At 33.0% G+C, this 21,837-nt stretch overlaps 1 protein-coding gene across 2 annotated transcripts in view; it reads left to right on the top strand.

Annotated features, from left to right (window-relative positions):
* The first annotated feature begins 1,592 nt into the window (after positions 1-1,592).
* LOC145279703 (PRELI domain containing protein 3B-like) overlaps positions 1,593-21,837 on the top strand; it is a 66,265-nt gene continuing 46,020 nt past the window's right edge. Inside the window, exon 1 of one of the 2 annotated variants that reach the window (XM_080131102.1) lies at positions 1,593-1,747. In XM_080131102.1, the coding sequence (XP_079987228.1) occupies positions 1,716-1,747 (32 nt within the window). In that variant the 5' untranslated portion in view covers positions 1,593-1,715. Of the gene's footprint in view, positions 1,748-3,853; positions 4,060-21,837 lie in introns of those variants that run through there. The other variant, XM_080131023.1, reaches the window with a different exon arrangement.

The following is a 21,837-nucleotide window of genomic DNA, read 5'->3' as shown; positions in this document are numbered from 1 at the left end:
TCAAGTCCAACATTAACAAATTCCTAATGAACCACCCCCTTAAGTAAACACTTCATCAAATCTCCACACTAATGTAATGTACTTGCAATAACCCTTATCCCTAAGTGGCTTCCGGGCCTTGATAACTGGTGATCACTGTGTAAAAAAAAAAAAAAAAAAAACTTCCTGCCTCCAGCCTGTGACGCCTACCAGCACCTTTTTCCTGCACATCCTGCCTGCAGCCTGCGACGCCTGCCAGCAGTCTTTTTCCTGCACATCCTGCCAGCAGTCTTTTTCCTGCATTTCCTGCTCCAGTTTGCTGCAACCCCGTTTCCTGACGTTCACCAGAGTACATCAACATCCAATCTTTTCAGCTCTCGTTCTTAAAGACACCAGGCATACCAACGTCCAGCAGTTTCGAGCATATGGTATTATTACCATACATTAACATGGGTACTAATTAGAGGTCACCATTTCGGTAGGCTCCCACTTCGGGGCGCCTCCAATAACAGGGAGAACTGGAGCGCTGAAATAGAAAGAAATACTGGTAAAAGAAGACATTGTCTTCTTATAAAAATGAGGACGTGTAACGCGACTTTGTTATGAATTCATGAGGTTTTATATATCCAATATATATGTGTGTTTTCCCGAAACTCGGGTTACAAAGAAAGACAGTGCATCTTGTAAAGTCTGTATTAATGTTCAATGCTCCTCTTGGCTACCTAACGGGAGCTGAGGAGTGAGGCGTGTGTTCTGTCTCTAGTCACCGTGGAAGTAAGGACGTTTCCTTCATTCGAATGTCCCACGTAAACCGTTCTCGCTTTTCATTGGCTGGAACCTCTGATGACGTATAAGAAGAAAGGAAGGAAAAGAGAAAAGAGTAGGGAGAAAGAGAGAACTAAGGTGAGAATACAGTCTAGTCTCGTAGTAGTAGCAGCTCGCTACAAGCACACCGACGTCCAACTGTCCAGAACAACATCTACTTTGCAATTATAAATTTTTTTATTTTATTTTTCTTCCTTAACAAATAAAAGGACGATTTTTGTCCTTTAAACAAGCATCCCTTGTCGGTCGTTCTTCCTTTGCCTTGTTCACCGTTCTTTTTTGCCCGTGTCTATCTTCAAGTTGTTGGGTCTCCGGACGATCGGCTCCGCAACAATCACTCATTTAGATTGAGGAGACCCCTTAGTACACTCTGACCGGTAGTTGACCGGAAAATAACTTCACACATAAGACAGGGGTGAATGTGGACTTCCCCAGCCCTCTCAACACTTCGGAAAATGCCATTTCCAAAACACACACACACACACACACACACACACACACACACACACCCTCTCTCTCAAGAGAAATAACCTGGATCGGACATGTCAGCATTTGCCGACAGAGGCATCTGGAGATAACCTCCCAAATCTCCTAAAGGAGATGCTTTTACTGCTGTAAAAAAATCTCTGTAAATTAATCCACAGTAATAAAAAACAACAACAATAATAATAATAATAAAGAAACATGCACGGTTTCGATATGGAACGAGACGAATAATGCAAAAATAAATAAATAAAATAAAAATAATATTTACATTAAGTAACGTGCTTCAATGACACCGGTTGGTCACGTGGCCCTAACGCAAGGCGTGACGTCAGTCGATTCTCTTTACGCCGTGACGTCACTCGTTCAGGTTGCATCTTCGCTGTAGGACGTTTCCTCCCGATATCTTTCTTCCTCCGCATAAAAACATGAAGATATGGACATCGGAGTACATTTTTCAGTAAGGCACTTTTTTTTTTTTTATCGTTTCCTTATGCTTTAAAGAAACTAAAAACTCTGATAAAAAAAACTAGTGTCGTTGAAATATTAGAATAAATTCGTTTACAAGAATTCTCTTCTCCCCTTCCCTTCTTCGGCATTTTTCTACACGTGAATTGGAAAATGGTTATTTCTGTGCACGGAAAGGTCGTACGTACTTAAAGCATGTTGGAATGAATCACGGTCGATTGAATAGAATAATTAATTTTTTAACAAATCATACATAGCATTTTTAACTGTTATTTTCTTCGGCTGTTGTATGTATTTTAATTGATTTTGTTTTAATTATCACTAGTAGTTTCTGCTTTTTTATTTCCTTTTTTTTCAAATGATCGTCCTCTAGGGAGTCTTTTACCTTCGAAAAATTTAACCTTTATTATGTAAAAAAAAAAAAAAATTCGATGTTTCTGAAATTATTAGATGAGAATTAATCAATTGGATTAATCGGACAGATTATTTTCATTCTGATTGTTATATTCACTGCATTTCGGCCGAGTTTACCTTTTGCCTTCAAGTTACTCTTTTTAGATTTGGGAACTTTTTACTTGAACTTAGATTTCCCAAGAGAATTCCAGGTACATATGTAAGATACGAACCGTGCTAATTTTTTTTAAATAGGGGTTTCAAGTTAAATTCAGGTTTAACTTTTTTACGGTATCTTTTATTTATTAAATTAAGTAAAAGTACAAGCTAAGAAAGTTAAAAAAAAGTCAAATACTGACAAATAAAACAATTTTATTTTTCTAAAAAAAAAAATGTAAAAGATCAAATATTTTATAAAGTATAATTTTATAATATGATACAAATTCAAAACAATGAAACATTTTTATTATTCTATGCAAAAAAAAAAAGTGATTTTTTTTTTTTTTTTTTTTTTTTTTTTCTGACACTGTTACCGACTTTGCGGATTAAAACAAACTCGGGGTTTGTATTACTACACATAGATTCGAAAAAGTTGTCAGAAAACAAATATATAACAAATAAATGTTATCAAAGGCAAGATAAGTTACTTTTCTACCAAACTGGATATATTTTTTGTGTTTTTATTCAATGTAACATATTTATTCAGCTCGAAAAACATGCAGTATTTACCGATGTATTGGACAATTCAAAATGGCATCCGACTCTCTCTTAAATATGGTAAGTTCGAGAAAAGGTGTTATAAATAATAACTTAGACAAAATACTATTAAAAAAATACCGAATATGTCAACCTACGTCACGGTAATATATATTGAGCGAATTTCTAACAGTATTTTGTCTAGTTTATTATTTATAACACCTTTTCCAGAACTTACCGTGTTTAAGAGAGAGTCGGGCGCCATTCCCAAACTCGATTTGCAAGCTCAAAAAGATGTATCTGAAAAGGTCGAAGATTTTATTGGCCGAAACGAAACGTTGTGGATATAAAAGCTCGCAAGATAGTTGGAATAATTTTAGTAATTGACAGAGAATCCCGAGTCGATCTTGGAAATGGCGAAAGCAATTTACGGTTTTGAAAGCCACTTTTTCTAATGGTCGATTTTTTTAAGTGATCGCTAATTTCAAAATTAAGAGACCCTCCCCCCCCCCCCCAAAAAAAAGAAGCGAATTTAAAAAAAAATGCCTACATTTATATTTAAAGCAACAACAACAAAAAATAAATTGAATGAGAAAAAAAAAAAAAAAAATTGCAGTTTTTAATGGGGTAAATTATGACGGGTGTGATAGTAAACATCTTCAAATATTGCAATTAAAAACAAATGAAAACGCTTTCTCCTGACAGATTAACAACGCATTTCATTTCCGGTACTGGCTCCGTGCTCGCGGCCTTTTGGACATAGGGTCCGCCGCATTCCACACGTTTATATCAATCAGTGTAGTATGTTTTCAGTCTGAAAGCAACCATTTTCTCGGGCTTTCTCTTTCAAGAGGAAGATTGGCTTATAAGCCTTTTGACTGAGGCACTCCTACCGGAAAATGCCAATAGATCCGATCACTGGAAATTCTGCAAACATCCATAGTGTTCTTGTGGGATGGGACTGCATTCGGAATGCAGTGCATTCCCCGAAGTTAAACTGACATTGTAGTCTCCATGGGAAGAGAAGGATAAATATTACCAAGCCTTCAGGATAACGAGATATATATTATATGTAAATTTTCAGACTTCAACAGTTCTCAATGCGTGGATATAGCTAGGTAGTAAATCAATGAAAAGTTTGAATGCAAAACGCGATAACTACCATAAAAAATGTTTTTTTCAACCCTTCACCATACGCCGAAATTTTATAAACAGGTATAATTTCTTGCTTTCAAATAAGATAAGTTTTTAGACGAAGTTGCATTTAATATATCCGTACTTTTCTTGGTGCTTGTTAAGATAGTCGACAGATCGATATTGTTTTTAAGCAAAAACAGCAGTACTTAATTGTTATGTCGGAAATAGTAATATATCCCAAAATGACAAATTCATCTAGTAGAAAATTATTGATAGTTAAAATTAATTTCTACAGAAAATTGGAAGAAGTTGCATTTTCCTTAGATGTGAACACCTTGAAAATTGTGAATACAAGAGATATAATTATCTCCTTTTTGCCACTTTAATGGCGGACGTACTGTTTTAGACCATGGCGATAATTTTTTTTTTTTTTTTTGGTAAATGTTTATTTTAACGGTATTTTACTTTAAGGCCCGTCTCATGTTAACAAAATATTTTGGGTTTGTATTACTGTAAACACAGATTCGAAAAAGTTGTCAAAAAACAAATATATAACAAATAAATGTTATCTAAAGCAAGATAAGTTACTTTTTTACCAAACTGGATATAGTTTTCGTGTTTTTATTCAGTGTAACATGTTTATTCAGCTCAAAAAACATGCAGTATTTACCGATGTATTGGAAAATTCAAAATGGCGCCCGACTCTTTCTTTAACACGGTAAGTTCGGGAAAAGGTGTTATAAATAATAAATTAGACAAAATACTATTAAAAAAACACCGAATATATGTCAATCTATGTCACGGTAATATATATTGAGCGAGTTTCTAACAGTATTTTGTCTAGTTTTATATTTATAGCACCTTCTCTCAAACTTACCGTGTTTAAGAGAGTCGGGCGCCATTTTGAATTTTACAACATCGGTAAACACAGTATGTTTTTTGAGCTGAATAAACATGTTATATTAAATAAAAACACTGAAAACATATCGTTTGGTAGAAAAGTAACTTATCTTGCCTTTGATAACATTTATTTGTTATATATTTGTTTTTTGACAACTTTTTCGAATCTGTGTTCAGTAATACAAACCCGGAAAACTACTTGTTTTTCGTCTAATTTTAATTTTTTGCCAAATACTACACTGTGACAAGGCAGTTTGGTACGCGAATGCAAATTTAACACCCTTCATTTATGCTCACGCGTAGCGTAAACGAAGGCTAGGCTTTGAAATGGAAAATAGTCCGAGAGTTAAGAGGTTAATACCATACAAACGGTAAATTTGTGACGGAAACGGTTACCATAATTTTTTATATACGAATGTGAGACGAGCCATAAAGTAAAATACTACCGATTTTTCTTAATTTTTTAATTTCCTCGTGTCTTTATTTAAAGATGAAAACAGAAAAAGAAATCGAAAAGCCTTTTAGCCAAAACCCCTTAAAAAATGCCCCCTCTCTCAGGTGGCCAGATAGTGGGTGTTCATTTTAATTTAAATTTACATGAAAAAGTGATCGCCCACTTTTCGAAAAAGTAATTTCTTCATATCATGAAAACTATTTTTTTTTTTTTTTTTTTTCTTGCGACTGACACGGTTTGCAGATTCGTTTTTAGCACACCGTAATCTACAAGAAATATTTTGTTATATACGAACGTGAGATGGGCCTTAATGTAAAATTTTACCATTTTAACTGCAACACAACGCCAAACATTCTAGTTCGTGGTTTTAGGGGTTATCGAGGCCACTGAAAACGAATCTAGTATTTAAACCCATTGCAAATTTACCGTTTGCATGGTATTAGCACCTGGTCCCTGAGACTATTTTGCGCCATTTCACCGCTTTCGTTAATGCTTTTTTTACATGATGCGTTCACGTAGTAAAGTGACTTGTCACATCGTGGAGGAATCTTTAGCGGACATTTGAAATAAGAAGTCAGTGGCAACCTTCTCACCCTTTTATGATTGCACAAAGACCCTCTTAAAATCAGACAGAATCGCCTTTTAGAAAAAACAAAAAAATGCCCAGGATTTATCTCCCATAGAAAAAATGGATTAACTGCCCTAAAACGCTGAAATGGCTCAAAATGGGGAATCATTTATATTAAATTCTAAAATAACTTTGTTTATCTTTCATTAAAGTTTTTCAAGGTGTTCACACATAATTATCTACAAAGGGAGAATCACATATTTTGGAGAGGTGGTCAGATGTTGGAGGGAGAAGTAATTTAATGTAAAGAAATATTGCAATATATTCATTTTTAAACAGTCCTAGATTTTGATTTCATTTTTTTGTATATAAAATGCATTACAAGTTTTCTAACTTTTCTGTTAATGGACTCATGGTATTTTTAAGGAATTACACCATATTTATGTGCATTTACTGCATTTATTTAGGAACCATTAATTTATGGAGGTTTTCAGTAGCGTATTCTGATTCTTGCACAAAAATACACTTATATGGTAAATTTGATTGCTAAATGTTGTGTTTTAACAAAGATATGACATTTTTACTGAAAAAGTAGTGTAAAAAATGTGACAAAACACATATGGTCTTAAAGAGAGAAAAATATCCAAACATGCAGAGCATAAAAATAGCCATAACTTACTTAATTTTAATCGGATTTAAAAAATTAAAAAAGATTCTTTCTTAGTTTATCAAGCTCTTTCTATATATACCAGTACTAGCTGTACCCGGCCACGCGTTGCTGTGGCTCAGTTTGTTAAAATGGAACACATGTGAAAGTAGAGAAAAGTTTGATTCTTTTTTTCAAGAGAATGTACAAATTATTTTTTTTTAACAGATGTTAAGAAAATAAACAGAAAAATACTTCCATTATTAATTATGCAAAAAAATAAAATGTTGATTTTAGTGTTTCAATATGCTTATAAATTACGATAAAACTTGCTGAGTATGCACTGTTTTACGGTTGTTGTAAAAATGGAACGGAAACTTAAATTTCGCTTCGTTTTAATCTTTCTTAATTTTTTAATTGTGCCCCCCCCAAAACGAATATAAGCAAACCAGTAACATTCAACACAAAATATTTATTAAAAAAAAAAATTAAAAAAAAAAAAAGTTAATAACGAAAGGGAAATAATTCCATTTTTAAACGAAAAAGTCAGTTTACCTAACTTACTGTATTAATGCTATTTTTTTTAAGCAAGAAAAAAAAAGGTAAATATCCAGATACGCTACTACAGAACACCGACCATTCTTTGTTTTTTATAGGTAATTGAGGTCGCTGACAACGAATCTGATAGTCAAACTTGGGGCAAATTTACCGTTTGCATGGTATTTACCCCTGAACCCACAAACTTCTTTCCACCATTTTGCAGCTTCCGTTTATGCTACGCGCATGCACGCTGTAGCATAAACGACGGCTTCACCAAGCAAACTACGTTGGGGAGAGGGGATTTTTTTTCCCAGGACATAGAATTTTCTAATTTTCAGAAATACATTATAGCGCTTTTTGGGTGGAAAATTTAAAATTAGCTGAAAAAGAAATAAAATAAGAAAAGGAAAGCACACCAAGTTGGAGTAGGGAGGGGGGGGGGTAATTTATCTGTTTTTTTTTTTGTTTTTTTTTTACCTGGAACATCGAATTTTCAAATTTTTCGTAAAGTAACGCACCGACATTTACCAATTAGAACACCATTTAACATTTTCTGAAGATTTTACTTTGTACATTGGGGGCGCGAGCGGGGGGGGGGGCGGATGTGATGTTATAGTGAGATTTAAGAATGGTTAGTCGAAAAAAAGGTGAAAAACAAAACAAATAATCAATAAATAATTGTTACCAAAGGCAATAAATGCTACTTTTTTTTACTTACATGAATGAGTTTATTTTATGTTTTAAAGTATTTTCAAACACTTTTCTTTATTTTTTAATAATCTAATGCGGGTGTGTGGGTGCCAAATACCTCCAGATTTTCTAGAATTTCCCGCTAGATTATAAACAAAATCTCCACATATAACAGGAAAACCGCTAAATTGTAACACTGGTCACATGACAGGAAGTGGTAATAAATAATTGTCCCTTAATAAAAAAATGGCCTCTCGGTACAAAGAAATCCACCTATTTATCATAGAAAAATTAAGTATAATGTTATAATTAAAAAGAAATATATAAAAACACACATGGATATAGTAAACATATTATACCAAAACGTGGAAGCCATCCGTCCAGTGGTTTTTTAGACAATTAATTCCGAACGAACCAACACTTACATTTTTATATATATATAGATTGAAATATTTTAACCCATTTCAATTTTTTCATGTGTATTGCTAATTCATAATTAAATCAAGGACTGCTTTTTCCCTTTTATCGCAAGGATAGATTCCCATTTTTGTAAATAATTAGTTCTTTATAATTTCATTACCAGTATAAAGTAAACTGTAAGGTGCACTACTCCGTAATTAGAAGTGAGAATTTCTCAACATATTCCTAGTAATATTTGTCGTTTCAAATTGCATGCATCTAGCCACTTCCAGACCTGTTATAGAGAAATATCGTTATTATTAGTGTTGGGACGATTCCTAATTTTTATACGATTCCGATTCCAGGAAAATATTGATTAACGATTCCGATACCAAGTACGATTCCGATTCCTAGGGAATTATTGTTTTGAAATATACCAGGTAGTGTTATACTTATGGTCGGTAGTTCCCAAATATGTTCCCTAACTTTGGAAGAGATATTTTATGTCTACACCAGTACACCGTCGTGTTTTGGTTTAAATAAAATTATTATATAATAAACTAAACAGAAAACTTAGCAAAATTTATTTTAGAGAAAATTTATTTTACTTAATTGGAATACAGAAAAAAAAAACTCAAAGAAAATAGAATTTATCCTTCAGAGAAAAAACAAATAAAATAGAATTTATATAACAGAACAAAAACAAGAAAATTAGAGAATAAATACACACGATTCATTATTTTGGTCCTCATAATTAACAGATTTAATGAATTAAATAAAAAAAATATAGCGGAAGAGAAAGAAAATATATACTAATTAAATATTAAAAAGATAAATATTTAATTTAATAATTTATAAATTAACGTGCGTAATGAAAAAAAACAAAAAACAATATACCATGTGACATGGCGCCGTAGATACAAAATAACCTTTCCAAAGTTAACGACCATATATGAGAAATACCATTAATCGAAAGTTTTTGTGTTTTATACCAAAAAGGTAGGTATAGCGAAAAGTTACAATTAAAGGAATTTCAAAAACGATTTTTTGTTTGGCTATTGATAGTTGTATTTGTGACGGCAGTTCTTCAGACCTCCATAATTCACAAGGAGTAGTTAACAACTATTATTTTTTCTTACTTTTTCATTGCTTTTACACGTTTCTAACGTGAAGAATAAGTTTACCCAAACTAATTTTGAAATAGGGTATATCAAAGGAACACATAAAAATGATACCACTATAAAAAACAAATGAAATACTAGATAAAATTGAGCAAACATAATTACCAAAATTACAGAAAACGATAAAAAAAATGGTGAAGTTTGTTGAGTGAAATGAATTATTGAAAGAAAATTAATTGAACTAATAGAAATGTTAAATAAAAAAATGTCACATTTCAATATTTTTTTAATAATTAAATTCTCAGGGTTGTCGAAATTAAAAATTAAGTGATTTTTTTTATTAGACTTCTTTCGAAGCTTGTTACCTTGAAAAATACATTTAAAACCCTGTTTTTTTTAAAAATAAATTGAAAAATAAACGCAATTAAAAAAAATTAATTGATAATTGAAACTTTAAAAACATATTAAACATTGAAAAATTACTTATCTTACAAATTAACGTCCAATAAAGTAGATCCAGTCTTCATACAAGAATTCGGTTATAATAAATATATCTTTCCCAAACTTAAAAATTTTTTTTTTTTTTTTTTTTTTTTTTTGAGAGAGAGAGAGTGCTTTAAAATCGCCGGGGAGTGCCGCCTAAAATTTTAAAGAAGTAAATTTTAGGAGTTTAGTGCCTTTCAAAGACGGTTATCATAATTTATTATCATCATTTAATTTCCTTTTTTTCCTCCCCCCCACACCTTTCCACGTGGTTCAGTAGTTAACCAGTGCTCCTGTTGCTGTCAGTCAGCTATTTTTACATAAGTTTTAATTTCTAGTTAAAAGAATTTTTCATGAATAGAATCAGCATTTTTAAAAATTATTTTTTTAGTTGTATATATTGTATTTACTCTTTGAAGTTAAGGAGGGTTAAAAAAATTGGTGACACCTAGATGGTGACGTAGACAAAAAAAAAAAAAAAAAAGACACTGCGATTTCGACCCTCACTAATAAAACTGCTCTGAGTGACTAGTTGGTAATTTTTTGTTCCTTTTCTTTTTTATTTTGCTCCTCCAATTTATTTGGATGCATCATAGTTAAATGTTTTAACATGTTGGTTGTGGTCATGTTAGATGGTTTTATTCCTCGCGATATTTTAATTTGACAGACTTTGCAAATGGCTTTCAACTCATCATCTTCATCAACTTCAAAAAGTTTCCATGGAAGACTTTTTTGGGACTTTGGCGTTGTGCGTTCTATCCCAACCATTATCAATGGACCAGAGGTCATCTAGTCAGCGTCAGACAGGGCCAAACTATTTGCAAAGAACTTTGCAGCTAATTCTACCCTATGCGACGAAGGCCATCAACTCCCCATATTTCCTCCTACAACACAGAACAAGCTAGGTAACATACAAATATCCGTGCATGAGGTCGTCAAGCTAATCAAGAACCTAGATTCTAGTAAGGCAACTGGCCCTGATGGCATCCCAATTATAGTGTTAAAAAAGCTTCAACCAGAACTTGCTCCCATACTTACGAAACTATTTAAGCGTTGCCTTAAGGAGAAGTGCTTTCCGACCCCCTGGAAAACCTCATCAGTTTGCCCTGTGTTTAAGAATTCAGGTGATAAGTCATCTCCCTCTCAGTACAGACAAGTAAGTCTCCTGTGTGTTATGAGTAAGTTGTTGGAATCCATATTAAATAGAGAAATAGTCAACCACCTCAGCAGGAATAACCTTCTTAGTGACACACAATATGGTTTCCGCTCTGCAAGATCTACCGCAGATGTGCTAACGGTTATATCCCACAGGATTAGTGAATCTCTTGACAAAGGCTTCCTTTCTAGGGCAATTGCTCTTGACATATCAAAGGCCTTCGACAAGGTATGGCATAAGGGTCTACTTCACAAGATTTCCAGCTACGGTATAACTGGAAATGTGTTCTCTATCATTAAATCGTTTCTCTCCGAAGGCTCATAAGAGTAGTGGTAGATGGACAAAAATCAGAGGCCTGCAATATAAATGCTGGAGTCCCTCAGGGGTCAATCCTAGGCCCAACTCTCTTCCTAATCTACATCAATGACCTCCCTAAACACATACTTAAATCATTCGTTGACATCTATGCTGATGACACGACCATCTACGGCAACACATCAAAGGCTGTAAATGACAAAGTTCTCTCTGATTCTCTCTCCTCTGATCTCGAGCGCGTGGTTCAGTGGGGGAAGATGTGGCTGGTTACCTTTAATGCATCCAAAACCAAACTCCTATCCTTACATCATCAACGCTCTGATCCCCATCTGGCATCAATTGTGATGGATGGCTCTCGTCTGGGTGAGGCCCCGTGTTTTGACAAGCTTCTGGGTTTGACCTTTACTCCTGATCTGAAACGGAACACGTACATCAAGTCTGTTGCCAAGGTCGCTGGAAAGATGGTGGGATCCTTCTACCGCTCCAGAAGATATCTCACTACTGATGCAATTCTCTATCTATATAAAAGCCAAGTATGTCCAAGGATTGGATACTGTTGCCATATCTGGGCAGGAGCTGCCAAAAACAGCCTATCATGCCTTGACAGAGTACAAAATAGGCTTCGTGGTTTAGTGGGGGATGCTCTTTTCTCTACCCTGCAACCTCTCTCCCACAGAAGAGACGTTGCGAACCTATCCTTGTTTGATCATTATTTTCATGGCAGGTGCTCGTCTGAACTCCAATCCCTGGTCCCTCTCGCCAATCTTTCACGAAAAACACCTGTCTAGCTGAATCCACTGTGAAAAATTTCCCCCACTCTATATCTGTGCCTAAATCAAAACGCGGATTCCATGAACAAAGCTTCTTTCTTAGAACTGCACACCTGTGGAACTCTGTTCCGTCTGCCTGCTTCCCTCCGGACTACAACTTGGATGTCTTCAAGTTCAATGTTTACAAATTCCTAATGAACCGCCCCCCTAATTAAACACTTCATCAAATCTCCACACTAACGTAATGTACTTGCAATAACCCTTATCCCTGAGTGGCTTCCGGGCCTTGATAAGTGGTGATCACTGTGTAAAAAAAAAAAAAAAAAATCCGCTAAAAAAGACAAAAAGAAAAAAAATATAAAGGAATGGGGCGGTAAATTGTACCAACCGGTAGTTAACAAAAAAAACTTATAGAATTTAATTTTTGAAACCAATGTATAAAAGTTTACATAATGAAATGCAAATATGCATTTTCTTTTGAATTTTTTTTTTTGGTTGACTGTGTTCAATTCACACATGGTTGATGCGGTTCAATATTGCTAAACTATAAGTCTTAAGTAAAATTCTATTCATAAATACTTTTTAAAATGAAATTATTTAATTAATCGTAAATATTATTTAGACATAAAAATTAATTGATTACAAAACCTTTTAAAAATATATATATTAATTTCTTTTTCGTTCGGCAAAAAACTGCGCAAAACACTTTTAATTTTCAATTTAAAATTCTAGAAAAAAGATTATATTATTCTGCTTTTAATATAATCAAATTCAGGGTTTTATCTTTCTGGAGAAAAAAATTTAAAAAATGGATTTTATTTCAATGAAATTAAAAAAAACTTGATTGAATTGAATTAATTACCCTTGAATTAACGAAGGGGTTATTTAATAACTTTAGGTTTGGAAGAGATAGGTATGGGGTCGATTTTTTGGAAACATCAAAAACTTTGCGAAATAATACGTGATCAATTTCATTTTACAGATATTTCTTTCAAAAGCCTTCTTTTAAAAAAAGAAAAAAAAGTACATTGTTCTATTAAACCGTTTACTGTTTAAATAATTTGACTTTGCTCGTTTTATTTTAAGAAAATATAAGTTGAAAAAGCATTTTCATTCAGTATTAGAAGATTTGTCAGTAAAAAAAAAACAATCGCCAAAAAGATAAGCGTTTTTTTATTTTTACTCGCAATGTAGAGCCCTGCATACTTCTTTTCAAGTTAACTCTTTTGTAGTTTTGATTACAATAGATCTGAATGAATGAACCTTGTAAGGGAGGGGCACTAAGCATTGCCCTATTAATAATGAATTTCTTTGGTTTCTTTTTATAACATGCTACATTTCTCTCTTGCGGTTAGAAATATCAGGAAATTTTTTTCTTTTTTTCAACATCAGACTAAAAGAATCGTAATGAAGGAATCGGAAAATTAAGGTATTTTTTAACGATGCGATTCCGATTCCGATACCTCCCAAAATACACGATTCTTACGATTAACGATTCCGATTAATCGTCCCACCACTAGTTATTATTTTTGTTCATCCCAAACCAAGCACCTTGCAATTGAAACATAAACATTTACTATAATAGGGATTAAGTTTATAAGGAGGAGGGGGAAACCTGAGTGAGAAATTGGGCTGCAAGATGTTTGTTCACATTACATTGAAATTTTTGCATGTTATTATGGTAGAAAAAACGAGGAACCTGGAGGGAATTCCGAAGGTGAGCAGTCTGAGGAAAAAAGCTATTAGAAAATCTGACATTTGTGAATCTTTACTCAGAAGGGTGTGTGATTTTTCTGCTAGTTACGTGGGTTACAAAAATATATTACGTTGGGCAGAGGATAATTTCGTTGGAGCATATTCTGTGCAAGTATTTGTAAAACCAACATGGGGGATGCAGTTGGAGCTTGGCTACTAATGTAGGACCTATTAGGTAAGAAATTCTTTATTATATCCTTTCCAGGAAGGAGAGGCTAATGTTTGGTGCACTAGCTGAAACGTGGCATATGTTGGGTGGCTTTTAGAAATTGACACCCACAATAGTGTGTCTCTTACCAAATCTTGCATAGGTGAATGTTAGTTTACTAGAGATGAAGATCAATAATTTGAATTGTGCATATTTTTCAGCAAGGAGACTTTAGTGGTTGGTTTACTATCTCAAATGTGCTAACAATATTCCATGCATGGGTGAATGGTTGCTTAATACAGATATTGACAGCTGTGAGAAGTTTTCTAGCCTGATAGGAGCCTACCTTCTTTGCGGCAAACTTGGCAGCATCTTTTATGTTCTTATTCCACCTTATGTTGCCTGGGAATGTCAGACTGTTAATAAATGCTGGACTGTATGCCTTCTGGAAGTGTGCCTACCAGTTGTTGGAAAGATTTCTTAAAGGAAAGAAGCTTTGTCTTGGCAACATTAAATGCGACCATGCATCAGGGAAGTTATGAGGGTCACGAATAATATAGGTTTGCATTTATTGGAGCTGTAATTATTAATATGCAGTGAGGAGAATGTATCGCCCACTTAGATTGATTAAGATAAAAATGACTTGTATATGTGATTGCATTAGGAAATTTAATGGATGACAGTTTATGCAACAATAAGGTATATTAATGGTGGAATTCTATCAGAGAATGTAAATTGAGTGGTGGGAGTGTGAATTATGATTATAATCGCAATGTTTGGGATCCTATTGATGAGCGTCAGTATTTTGGAGAAATTTTTTTGTGTCCTGTATTCTTGTTTCTTACTTTCTGTTGATTTTTTTAGTTTTCTGTCTGGTTTCTTTTTTAAAATTCTGAGTTTTGTTCTGTTCAGTTTTTCTATTATCCTTTTGTGTGTGTGTGTGTGTGTGTGTGTGTGTGTGTTTTGACCGTTTTTTGATTTTTGTTTTTTCTGTTTTTGATTTTAGTCTTTTTTTTTTATTTTGACCTACTTTTTCTGTCCGTGTTTTTGGACTTCGTCCTAGTTTTTGTTCTAACCTATTTCTCTTTTTTCCCTTCATTTTTGTATGCCCTTTTTTTTTTTTTTTTTTTTTTTTTTGCTAATCCCCTGAGGCGCCTTTACTAGGAAATGCAAACAGGTTGGCCAGGCATTTTTTGTAAGCCAACGTGCTATTCCTCTATAGTGCTGGCTCTTCAAATCCAACTTTCCAGACCCTTGTGTCACATCATCCTGTCATGGAAGGGAGATAAATAACCTTTAGTTTTTATTATTATTATGGTTTTGTTTTAATTTGTCTCATTCTGTTTTTTCTCTTAGTTTTTGTTCTAGCCTAGTTTCTATCTCGCCCCCCCCCCATTTTTTGTTTAGTGACTGAATAACCGATTAGCAGTGTTTTGTGAGGTCCTTGTTTAAACAAAAGTTTAATTCTATACCAAGGGAATACCATGTACTTGATAGCTTAACACGAGTATTTATGTCTTACGTAAGCATTTTATCTAATCTCTTAAAAGATTTCCTTTTCGATAAAAATCAAAACCATTTTGGGTTTGATCAGCCTTTTGTCTAACTTAAACTGAATTCCTTTTGGCAATCGATTAAATAGGTTGTTACCAATGTAAACACAACAAAGCTGTTTATATTTACACAAAGATAAAATTCAATTGATTAGATTTTTTGTTTGTATATATGATCGATATTATTTATATTGATTATTTTGTTACAAATACTGTCTGTCTGCGCTAAAACAAATGTTTTCAGTTTTTAGAAGAATAACCGTCTCAGAACAGGCAAAATAAATTCTCCCCTAATAGAATAGTTTGTACCACTTTTACGTTCCCTTACAAAATCAACATATAATGCTATTAAACCTTGTATCTAGAATCCTTATCCCAAGTTTGATCAAAATCTATTACATGTCTTTGATTTATGAAAACGTCTCAAATTTGAGGTCTCTAAAATACATTCAAATTCAAAGAATCTTGTTTGAGTATGGATCAAATTCAATGCAAATCTGATGCGAGATTAGCCCATTTTATCTCTCCCACCTAAAAAAACTTCACCCCTGATATTGATATATTCTACATAATTTCACAAAATTGGATTTATCTAAATTTTCACATAGGGTTTTTACCTTTTAACCTAATTTGTATAAAACTAAATTAATTATAGTCCACATTATGACCCTTTATGCTTAGCATCTGTTTTAAAATTTAATAGATCAATGGGATTGCAAATTGCATTGTTATGATGACTGAATTTATGCATCCATGAAAGTTTCATCTCTCTGTTGCAGATATTGACACTGTGAGACTAAGAAAGCAACCCCTATTAAGGACGTGTTAGAAACAGATTCATACAATAGGCTTAAACATGATATTTTAATTTATGTAGATGTCGTATGCATTATAATAGAATCAATCAATTGAATATTATATTACGAGGAATAATTTGCCCGGTGGACTAATTAAAAAAAATAATGATAATGATGCTGTTCATCAAATTTGTCTGTGTTTACAATATCACATCAGCTGATATTTGGGCTTGACGATCTTAAAAATAGTTTTTCTTGTTTTATAGATAAAAAGAAAAATTTTTACAGGGGAATATTTTATGTTACACCGGTAAAGATTACACCGGTGTAATGCAAAATTATCCCCTGTAAAAAATTTTTTATCTATAAAAGAAGAAAGTCTATTTTTAAGATTGTTTTTTTTTTTCCGATTTTCAATACACATCGAATGAATTTTTATACAAAACCTATCTAAGAACACTGCCAGAAATATAAATTACCTTTGTGTAAAATTTGCAAAAGATAAGCTCAGCCGTTTTAGAACCTATGAGGAACTCTCTCTCTCTCACACACACACACACACACACACACACACACACAAAATGACTTTTATATAATAATAGATGTCTCTTTCTCTCTCTCTCGATAAATCTCCATTATTAAAAGAAGTAATTGTATAGTCTCAGTTTCAAACAGAAAGATACCAAATTTCTATTAATAATAAATACTAAATAACTAAATTAATAATAAATACTAAATAACTAAATTAATAATAAATACTAAATAACTAAATTAATAATAAATACTAAATAACTAAATTAATAATAAATGCTAAATAACTAAATTAATAATAAATGCTAAATAACTAAATTAATAATAAATGCTAAATAACTAAATTAATAATAAATGCTAAATAACTAAATTAATAATAAATGCTAAATAACTAAATTAATAATAAATGCTAAATAACTAAATTAATAATAAATACTAAATAACTAAATTAATAATAAATGCTAAATAACTAAATTAATAATAAATACTAAATAACTAAATTAATAATAAATACTAAATAACTAAATTAATAATAAATACTAAATAACTAAATTAATAATAAATACTAAATAACTAAATTAATAATAAATGCTAAATAACTAAATTAATAATAAATACTAAATAACTAAATTAATAATAAATACTAAATAACTAAATTAATAATAAATGCTAAATAACTAAATTAATAATAAATGCTAAATAACTAAATTAATAATAAATACTAAATAACTAAATTAATAATAAATACTAAATAACTAAATTAATAATAAATACTAAATAACTAAATTAATAATAAATGCTAAACTAAATTAATAATAAATACTAAATAACTAAATTAATAATAAATACTAAATAACTAAATTAATAATAAATACTAAATAACTAAATTAATAATAAATACTAAATAACTAAATTAATAATAAATACTAAATAACTAAATTAATAATAAATACTAAATAACTATTGTTAACTCTCAAATCAGGTTACCAAGTATCTAATACTTTAATTATTTTTGTAAATCTATGGATGAATAAAACTATAAATGTTTGCCTACAACACAAATTCGCTATAACAGATCCAAGGATAAATGATGTAACTATTGGAGATCAATGATTAAATGAGCTAGTATTGATTATGTGATTAGCTTTTGACATTTCTCCATTTTTATATTTTTCTGTTTTTGTAACTTGTTAAAAATAAAATATTTTTTGTTTGCTGCTTTCTCAAAAGAAAATGGCAATGACCTTGAAAATTGTGCCTTGTCTTTGCAACAACAACAAAAAATGGCAGCTTTAAAGAAATAGGAAACATTAAAAAAAGAAAAGCAAACAGTTATTTTAAGCAACTATTGATTTTGCTTTCAACAAAAGATATTTTACTAAAGATTGATTAAACAAATTGAAAAAGTACTTTATTAATCAAGTTAGAAAATTCTATTTATCTCCTTTCAAATATTAAACAAATTTTTTTATTTTATCTTATTTTTTATTTTAATTTTTTTACTTGTTTTTTTGTCTTTCTATTTTTAAGCATTTTCTCTTTTTTCTTTTTCTATATTTTTTTTTCTTGTTCTCTTTTCTCTTTAACTTTCGTTTTACTTTTTCTGTTCAGATTTAACTGATTTATTCTTCTTTCACAAGAATCCAGTAAAGAAATAAAATAAATGTTATTACCACGTCACCTGAAGATTTTGAATGTATGTATACATTTGTGGAATATTGATTTCTTTAGAAAAAAATTGACATCTTCACATGTGGCAGGCATAATCTTGTTAGATAGAATGTGAATGAAAGTATCTCAAGAAAAGCTTGATTCTGCGTCTTGGGCACCATTTAAGGGACCTGGGGAATGTGGACTTCCCCCTTAGTTATTACTAACCTGGGTGCCCAGCGTTACCCGGGTGTTCGGAGGTATGTGTTGAGCAAAAAAAAAAGTGGTAGTAGGCAATTGGCTCTGACCCGTACTGCGAAGAAGGAAAAGCACATGAAAAAAAAAAGCGTGACATGTTCGCTGTTGCGGCCATCGCCAAACCGGAAGTGATGTAGGCTTAAATTAAGGCTAGACAATCGAAAAGAGGGGATTTTGAAAATATCGCGACCCCCCCCCCCCATCCTGTAGAAAAGTGTCCAGTTGAGGATGAAGGAATTAATGTTTTGGCCAATTTTTCGATATTTGTCATTCGAAGGGTCGCGCTTCAAAATGATACTGATCTCATAAAAATCTGTTGCCTATGTCAAAAGTTTTAGGCAGATATGCAAACATACATACATTTTAAACAGACAGGTGAGATTTATATTATAGATTAGCGGGGGTAGTTATATGGAATAAGTCAGAGAGAGTTGCAACCTCGATTGAAGTGAGTGTTCCTAATGATGGCGGTCTTAACAGAGCTGAAAGAGAGAAACAGACCAAATACCAAGGTCTCATGTATGATATGAAAAGAAACTCGAACCTAAAGGGGATATCGATCATACCAGTTATCATAGGTGCCACAGGACTTATGAAGAAGAACCTGAAGTCCTACCTAACTAATATTCCTGGTGAACCAAGTGCAAAAGAGATTCAGACAATTGCACTTAAGGGAACAGCGAGGATACTAAAAAGATCTCTCGGTTGGTTTCAATAAAAAAGCGGGGCAATGTTGGCAGCTGGTTTGGCTGCCCCATACCCAGCATTACAATCTTCAAAGGAAGAAAAAAAAAAAAAAAAAAAAAAAAAAAAAAACAAAGTTCTCTCTAATTCTCTCTCCTCTGATCTTGAGCACGTGGTACAATGGGGAAGAAGTGGCCGGGTACTTTTAATGCATCTAAAACCAAGCTTCTATCTTTACATCATCAACGCTCTGATCCCCATCTGGCATCAATTGAAATGGATGGCGCTCGTCTTGGGGAGGCTCCATGTTTTGACAAGCTTCTGGGTTTGACCCTTATTCCTGATCTGAAATGGAACACGTACATCAAATCTGCTGCCAGGGACGCTGGGAAAATGGTGGGATCCTTCTACTGCTCCAGAAGATATCTCACTACTGATGCAATTCTCTATCTGTATAAAAGCCAAGTACGTCCAAGGATGGAGTACTGCTGCCACATCTGGGCAGGAGCTGCTAAAAACAGCATATCCTGCCTTGACAGAGTACAAAATAGACTTCGTGGTTTAGTAGGGGATGCCTTTTCTCTTCCCTGCAACTTCTCTCCCACAGAAGAGACGTTGCAAGCCTGTCTTTGTTTTTATCGTTATTTCCATGGCAAGTGCTCGTCTGAGCTCCAATCCCTCGTTCCCCCTCGCCAATCTTTCATGAGGAACACCCGTCTGGCTGAAACTACTGTCAATAATTTTTCCCACTCTTTATTTGTGCCTAAATCCAAATGTAGATTCCATGAGCAAAGCTTCTTTCTTAGAACTGCACACGGTGGAACTCTCTGCCGCTTGCCTGTTTCCCACCTGACTACAACTTGGACGTCTTCAAATCCAACATAAACAAACTCCTGACAAACCGCCCCCTTAAGTAAGACGCTCTATCAAAACCCCCAATACTAATGATTACTACAATACTATCTCATTGATTACTGTACATGCAATAACCCTTTTCCCTGAGTGGCCTTCGGGCCTTGATAAGTGGTGACCCCCATGTAAAAAAAAACAAAAAAGAAAACTGGTAAAATCTGTTGGAGCATCTGGTGCTACCATCAGGCCAGTCTGAAGATACTGGCTTCCTGACCAAAAATGCACCAATCATTGTTTTTTTCCTTTTACTTTGCAAAACTCAATCATGTTCTGTAAGGTCAAAAAACAAAAATGGTTGATATGCCATTAAACAAAACCAACCAATCAACAACCAAAATCAAAAGCTGAAAGCTTCAATATGTGGCAGAAGCCGATGCAATTAAGAAACGCTGATAAAAATACAATGCATGAATGGCAAATGCAAGCGAATGGTATAAGAAATAAAAGGTGTTTTTTCTTTTTTTCTTTTTTTTCTTTTTCTTTTTTTTCTTTTATTGTAGCGATAAAGTACAATCGAAATGTGGGTAGGCAGCAAAGGTATAGAAAGATGCCTCAGGTAAGTCAGGTGGAGGAAAGAAGGGATCGATCCAAAGGTAATCACGGGTAACAGGAAGGAGTTTAAGAAAAGACTGAAGGTTAATTACAGTAGTTTGTAAGAAAAAAATTTGCATTTTTGTATTTAAGAAAAATTGACCTGAAAGGGGCAGTTTGATTGTTGCTGCTTGCTTTCAGGTTCTAAGACTGGTCATTATTGGATGCTGGAAAGCTCAGAATCGCCTCCTCTTCTTCAGTTGATGCTTGATCATATTTCCAAGATGCCATACAACAGTTGCGAGTCCAGCCAAGTATTAATGAAACAATAGTAAATTCCTGTCTCCAAGAAACAGGGTTTACTGAAGATATCAGCTTCCTGACCTAAAATACTTTTTTTCCTTTCCCTTTGCAAATTCAATCATATTCTGCAAAGTCAAAACAACGATTTTCTTCTACAAAACAACCAAACACAATTTATGAATCAAATATCTGAAGATCTAAAGAATTTAAAGAATAAAAATTTTATCAAAATGACCAAATTTTAATTAGATGGTACTCTTGCATAATTTGACCCGGATTCTCAGGAATTCCCGTCAAGCATGGATCGGGCGAGACCAGCAATCATCGGTTTCAGCTGAGCGTTGTTAAAATGTTGAAACGTTAAATCAATTTTTTATTTTATTTTCTTATGTAATGTTTTTAGTATTTTTTCAGTGATAGTAAGGGGGGGGGCTCTGATTGTTTATTTTTTGTAAATCATTGACTGAGCATTTGATTAGCCAATAAAAAAGCGCTATTGAAATGGAAGCAGACAACTATTTTCAAACTTGCCAAACAGAAAATGGCAGGCATGAAAATAAATCTATGCATGTTAGAAAAAGAAATGAAAACACCGATGCAGACAATCTCATATTGTCTGAAGAAACTGCTGTCCAAAAAAATGAGGTGCAACAATTGTAAACACAAATGCTTGCTTACAAAAAGATTGTGTT

The sequence above is a fragment of the Euprymna scolopes genome, chromosome 1 (genome assembly GCF_053919585.1).
Source record: "Euprymna scolopes isolate OS-2025 chromosome 1, ASM5391958v1, whole genome shotgun sequence".
NCBI lineage: Eukaryota > Metazoa > Mollusca > Cephalopoda > Sepiida > Sepiolidae > Euprymna > Euprymna scolopes.
The sequence above is the reverse complement of the archived record's forward strand: the minus strand, read 5'-3'. Positions and strand labels throughout refer to the sequence as shown.